General features: G+C 32.5%; 1 protein-coding gene across 6 annotated transcripts in view; it reads left to right on the forward strand.

The window, feature by feature from the left end:
- The window catches only part of FRA10AC1 (fragile site, folic acid type, rare, fra(10)(q23.3) or fra(10)(q24.2) candidate 1), a 33,130-nt gene that overhangs the window by 25,303 nt on the left and 541 nt on the right, over positions 1-7,286 (forward strand). For all 6 annotated transcript variants that reach the window (XM_012723947.1, XM_012723948.1, XM_004680614.2 and 3 more), the window contains exons 12-13: positions 1,261-1,299; positions 5,177-5,255. In XM_012723947.1, the coding sequence (XP_012579401.1) occupies positions 1,261-1,299; positions 5,177-5,255 (118 nt within the window). The remainder of the gene's footprint in view (positions 1-1,260; positions 1,300-5,176; positions 5,256-7,286) is intronic.

The raw sequence follows: 7,286 nt of genomic DNA on the forward strand, positions 1-7,286 counted from the left end.
TACTTGGACAGAAGAGGGCTCCCTTGCTCCAGCTGTGAAGATAAACATTCTTATATTTTCATTTTTGCCCTAAAGCATATAATATCACCAATTTTTAGATGCTGTAAAATTGGTAGATGATAAGAAGAAAAATATTAATTCTATTGTTTATTGAAATAGAATGCCTTTTTGTTTCTTAATCATTCCCAACAATAAAGTTTGGGAAGCACTGCTCTATATTATGAATGTACTCTGTTTCGGCGTCAACACCCACAAGGAAACATTCCCAACTAATTTTTTAAATTTTACATAGTTGTGATTGCTAGCAGATTTATTTTAATATTTATTCCAAACCTACACCTTCTTACTTTTGGCTCCAGCTATGTTCTTAGGCCTCCAGAAAAACCTAACCTCTTTTACCTATAGACATTTGGAATCAGGTATCATGTTCTTCATATAGCAAAGAAAATAACAAAGAAGAATACATTTCCAAGCTTCCATCAGAAGCTTGGTTATTCTGTCTGTTTACTCTCATGACTTGGAAATGAGAAGTGAAGAATCAATATTATAAAGCAGTTGCTGCAGTTCAGTTCTTTACCCTGTAGTTCTTCTATTCTCTTTGCCTGGCTTTAAAGGGGCTTTTCAGGGGCCAGCTTTGGCTGATGAAACCATCTATCCAGGGGGGCTGCAGCAGTGGTTATGCTCCATATATTAGCTGTCCTTTTTGATTTGCAGCCTCAAAAATATTTCCCCAGAGGTCTTATTACAATAGTCTGTGTGCAGTGGTTTTTTTTAAAAAATGTCATCACTAGGTCTTTAGTACTTTTCATTTTCCTCACTGGTAACCCTGTATAGCTGAAAATATTTTATTTTGTGACATAATTTTCAGATATGAGGAATAGATTTTTCACATATATATGATGTTTGTGAAGAATGATATTTATAAGCTTTTTTCAGATGTTGAACATCTCTATAGGTGAAATGTTGGTTGTATTGCAACTAATCTATGAGGTTTTTTTTTAACAATATGAGATTTTTTTTCCCAGGGGTTAATTACTGTTAAGATTCATTCTAGGTATCTAGATCATAATAGAATGTGCTTAGAAGAATCTAAAATTTTAGTTAGAGATAGAAATCTAAGGACCATAAAAGATTAGAAGACAATGAATTGTTTGTCTATATGACTTTAAGCAAAATCAACTACTGGAAAAGTTCTGGTTACAGCTACAACTGTTGCATCACAAGATTATTCTTAACAAAACAATTATCCTTTCTTTTCAGGACATTCATCCTCAAAGAAACTAGAAAATTCTATAAATAGTAAGTATCAGGTATTTTTTTAATTGAAATCTGTAGATTCAAATTATTTGTGACTTGCTCTCAAATATTATGTTTTGTTTTTAGAAAAATGATAGAAAAAAGACCAGAACTGTATGGTTTCTTCCACAGTTTAGAGTACTTAAAAATTTAAGTTTAAAAGTATAAAAATGTTTTTCAGTAAACACAGTGGGTACATGTTTTAGTTTTACATTATAGAATGTGAAGGAAGAAAAATGGAATGAGGTTGGAATCAAGCAAGAGAAGTGCATTAAAATTTAGGAACTATTGCATGTATTTTGCTAAGTTGCTCATGTTTTTATAGACTTGAGTTGTCTCTGTCATTTGTGATCAAGCCCAAATTGTGTGTTTTGTATATGGAAAGCAAAATGTTAGCAACCTGTTACTGGGTAACTTTTTAATAAGTCCTGTATTTTTCATTAGATTGGATCAAACCAAATTATATTTTACTGATTTATTTGCTACAAATTTTATTATCCTCCTTTGGGCACACCTCTCCCCCACATCATTCCCAAAAGTTTGCCTAACCCAGAATATTCTCTCACAGGGTCAGTGATCTCCTGGGTGATCTCGGCAATTTTATACGGCACATTTTGCTTTTTTCTTTCATTTCTTTTTGAATAATATTATCACCCTTTCATCCTCATTTAACATGCTGATTGTTAAAACCAAATACATGAAGAAGAAAATGTTTCTATGAAGGAATAGATCTTTGACTCAGATTTGTTGATTGTGTACTTTCTTGTCTACAATAGGAAGTGGTTTAATTGTGTTACTGCTTCTTTTTATCCTAATAGGAGGGGTATAATAGCCAATTCTGCAGATAAGAAAACTGAGATGCAGAAAACTTTTGTAAATTGCCTAAGGTCAAATAGTTAATGACAGAGCTGGAATTAAACACAGGTTTATAACTATTTTACCTATATCAATAACTTCCTCAGTGAATTAAATATAAATACTCTTTACACTCCAGTTTTGGCAGTTATTTTACACAAATCCATATTAAGCAATTTGATCTGTCTTAGTTCTCTTTGTAAGATGAATATTTAGTCTTAGACTTAAGATAACATATTGTAAAGAATGTGTCAGACACAAAGTAAGTCCTTGATAACATGTAGGTATTTTTATGTCACAGAAAAAGGTACTAGACTAATACTGTGTGTTTATTTTCTAGAAGTGACTAGATCAGAAATCTGCAAGTTGACCTATCTCTTTGTTATGTTAATCATAGACTTGCTGCTTCTTTAGTAGGTATCAAGTATATTCAGCAAAACTAAGAGGTTAGATTTGCTTTCATTATTCAGCATATAGGGAACATGGTATATACAGTTTGCATCACATTCTATTGAAAACTTGGAAAAGTTAATGAATAGAACAACCTGAGTGTTGCAATAACTTGAAATTGCATCATAGGGGAAACTTAGAGGAATTGCAGATGTTTAATTTGGAGAAAAATGAAGAGAAGGAAAGGGTAAGGAGGCTTCGAAACCATAGGTATTGGCAAAACTGCTACTATATATGAGATTTATTTTTAGTGACTGGTTGGCAGAACTAGAATCTATGGATAAAAATGAACTGAGAACAGATTTTTGCCTTAATTTAAGGAAAAGTATGTCAATTAAAACTGTGAAGGAAGGATTGGAGAAATGGATTGCTTCAGGGATTAGTGAGGTCTTAAAGCATAGATTGTATCCACTTGCTATTTATGGTATTTCAATCAGAGATTTATTTATTGGATAAGAGTGTTGAGTTAAAGACCTCCAAGATCTCCTCTCAACAGAGTCAGTCACTTAAATTCTTATCCCTACTTGCAAATAATTGCAGCATAGATTTGACACTAATGCAAGAAAACATCCCTTCTGCACTCCAGTTATTACTTCTGGTGCTGCCTACCTCTGGAAGTTGGAGCCATTACTAGAAGAATAATATCTAGGTGTATCACCCTGAAGGAGGAAAGATACAGATTTATAGGGCTGTAGGAACCTTAAATGTATGTAGTCCATTTTTTGACGTGTGCTTTTTCAAAGAGGATTTTGTTATTCTAAATATATTTGTTTGTTTTATATATCAGAAAACGGGTATAGAAAAGCTAACTTGTAGAATTGCTTTAGAAATGGAAGAGAATAGGTGGTTGTATGGTGTTTTATAATTAGTTGTCACTTTTAAAGACCATTTCAGTTTTGCTCTCTGACATCATAAATAGGGTAACACCTTAGTGATAACTTTTTTAGACCTAGTTTAGTTTTTTTTCACTTTTTAAATCTCATGTTAGTGAACTTTCCTAAAAATAAGAGTAAAAGAAATTACATGTTTAATTTGTGACACAGGCGTTTCTAATACTACCAAGCATTGAACGGGAATCTCACTCATAAGACTGCATTTTGTATTTATTTACTGGAAATATTAATATCCCTTTTATGTGTGCCATTTTTGTGAGAATTAGTGCCAGAATAGATTCAGTTAGGATCAAAGCTCAGACATGCATGTTGAGTCAAGGATCAAAGTCCAGCAGGTAAAAGTGTAGAACCACAGTGGCAAATCAGTGCTGTTTTATTTTTGTGTTGTGTTTAACTAAGGGACGTTCTGTATTGCCAGGCCAAATTTGTGTGACTTCTTTTTTAGGCTAATGGTCATTATTGGAGAGGTATTATTTACTAATGTTATTATTTTGTGGAATACAATTTCATTGCCTTATAATAGATTTTCTTTTAATTTCATTATTTTCCATTGATTCGTTTTGTTATTTTGAAAATTGTTTTTATGGATACGAAGTGAAAACTGATCACTGTTTAAAATCATTATGTTGATCATTGTTTAAAATATAAAAAACTTGAAAATGATTATTAAAGTACAAAATAAAAAGCTCAGAGGTAACATAATCACTGGATGGTTGGGCTTCACAAACATTGTAATTAATGTGTCCTACATACACATAAACATCATGCTATAGATAGCTATAGTATTAGTACATGTAGTAACAATTACTATATTAATATGTAATTGCTGTGTATAGATATATCCATATGTAAATATGTATTTAGTGTTTTAAACATAAATTGATATACTAGTCATATATTCTAAAACATTAAAAAATTTGCTGTAACACAGACATTTTTTCATAGTAATACATAGATAAAGCCACAGTTTTTAAACAATTGTGTAGTATTTATTTAACAGATTCTTAATTCTTAATTGGTGGGGATTTGTTGTTTTCCTATTGTTGTTACACAGTGAACATCTTTATACATATATCTGGGGTGTTTATTTATTCTAAACAAACAATCAAGTCCCTAAAAGTAGCATTGCTGGTCAGAGTATGTAAATTTGATACTGATTTATACTGCCAGGTTTTCCTCATGAAAAAGGTTTACAGAATTTTTCTTTCTAACAATGTATGAGATGACCGATTCTTCAATAAAATGGGCTTTTCCTAACTAATGTAATTAGCAATTGCTTAAAAGATAACTGATGGATTTTTTTTCATTATATAACTAGCTGTTCCTATTTCAATCCTATGGTCTTGATCTTGTAAATATGCTCTCTAACAAAATCTTAACTTATATGTCTTTTGTATGACCAATAGAAGGGAGAAACTAACTCAGAGACAACTATATTATGAAACAATTTCTTTATAAGAGTTAATACTTAAACCCTTGACATTTTTGCTGAGACTCAGGTATATCTCAGCTTATTTTATTTTTAAAAGTAATTTACTGTCATGGAAGAGTGACTTAAATTTACAAAGAGCCAAAGATAAGAGTTAAGTTAAATTGCAGTTTAATTAAAAGTTAATTACACCAGTGGTTAGTTTGAAATGTGTTTTAAATACACACTTACAAAATCCCTTTTAAATGAACAGGAAACTCTGATGAGGAAGAAAGTACTTCAGAATCTGAACTTTGGAAGGGCCCACTACCAGAGACAGATGAAAAATCACAGTAAGTCCTGATACTAATAGATAAACTTTCATTTTAGGTAGCTGTAATGACAGCCACAGCTTCTTGATAGTGTTTAATGAATATCATGAAAGTCTGTTTAATGCCTAGACCGCTAAGCCTGGTTTAAATTCCTAGCCATTGCTTGTGGCCATAAATAGCCACCTTTATCCAGCTTCCTTTTGAGAAGTAAATCTTTCCTTAGCTCACCTGAACATGCTGGTCTTTGCTTCAGAGAAAGGCTGTTTACTAGCACTAGTAGCCTATTCATGATAATCTGATTATCATAGACCCATACAAGGGAGCCCCTTAAAGATTCATACAGGTCTAAAAGTTTACTTGCTAATACCTACACTAGTTCCCAAAGACAGATAACTCAGTGCACACATTGTATGTTCTGCTGTGGGTAACAAGTGCTATCTGGAAGGGCTGGTGAGGGAGGGACAGTTACCAGCTGTTGTCATACACTGAGGTGTTTATCGCTTGAACGTTACCTGTTAACAAGTATAAGCATAGAGTTTATTGTGAAGACCTAATGAAATAAAGAATGTTTCATCTGGTAGAACACCTACAAATACAGTAAATTCCCAGTAAATTTTAGTCTCTTTTGTTTGTCTCTAGACCTCTTGGCTTGTAATGATAAAGAGATCTTTGAATCTGCCGTAATTAACTAATTTTAAAACTGCTTGCTAATTATTTGATATATTCTCAGTGTAATAAATTTCAGCTTTAAAAAAAAATTTCTACTGATGGAAGCCAGGTTTTTTAAACAAGGCTACCTTTTTTGTTTCCGAGACCACCGTTTTTCCCAACCAAATAAAGAATTCCAAAATATGTAGTCACATTTATATTATTTATAGAAAATACTATAAATATTATATTGTTATCCTAGTTAATCAAATTAATTATCCTACTGGTCAAACTGCTTTTAGTTGAAAATGAGATAATAGGTCCTAGAATTAACTTATAAAGATATATCAGTAAAACTTAAGAAAAAGATTTCTTAACCCAGAACTTTTTGTGACCTTATAAAAACTTGACATTAATTAATCATTGAACATCTGAGTCCACACAGAAGCTTAATTAATTGCATATATTTAAATTCTTACTATAGTTTTAAAAATTCCACTACATTTGGCTTTCTTGGTAGGAAAAAGAAACAGTATCATGGGAAATACCAAATTGTTAAGTCTTAATTCTGTAATTTTTTTCTTGAAATTTGAACATGGTCGTGACTTACTGCATTCACAGTTTTTTAAAATCAAATAGTGAGGGCCCTCCCTGGTGGCGCAGCGGGTTAAAGCACTGCACTAAAAAGCTAAAGCCACTTCCACATGAGTTCGATCCCCACCCGCCCCGGAGGAGATCCACATGGCATGGCAGACCTCTCCTGACCCGCCCGCTGCTCCCCTCAGCAGTGTACTTCGTCGATCTGCCTGTTCTGCTCCCCGCTCTGTCTCTGGTGAAGCCTCTCACCCTTCGCATCTCTGGCCTGTACCCCAGTTCTGTACAAATAAATAAATCTTTAAAAAAAAAAAATCAAATAGTGAATCTCTAACTTAAAATAACATTTTCTGCAGAGACTGGTCTTAATATGATGGTCCAGCTTGATTCATTATTCCCAAGAGAAAGAAAAGTTAACTTTGCATTTACTACTCATAGCATCTGTATGAGGAATATAATTTTCACTGTTTATAGAAACTAAAGGAAACTAAAGGAGTTAAGAATTTGCTCACCCAACTAATAAGACAAAGCTAGGATTTACATACTGGCTGATTGAAAGCCTGTGCAATTTGCACTACATAGCAGTAACTTTTATTTGGTACTTTACAATTTTCATAGTTTTTAACACATTCTAGTCTAATATTTCCTATTAGGGTTGTATACATTTAGATATAGTCTTGACTATTGCTGTAGCCCTAGAGAATACTTTTACCATTCTCAGAATAATAAAAAACTTACACCCTAATGAGATTTTTTTTCTCAATTCCTAAGAGTAGGATTTGTGTTTTTCCTAAGAAAAAATTTTACTCT

The sequence above is a fragment of the Condylura cristata genome, unplaced genomic scaffold, assembly GCF_000260355.1.
Source record: "Condylura cristata isolate star-nosed mole 26May11 unplaced genomic scaffold, ConCri1.0 scaffold00011, whole genome shotgun sequence".
Lineage (NCBI taxonomy): Eukaryota > Metazoa > Chordata > Mammalia > Eulipotyphla > Talpidae > Condylura > Condylura cristata.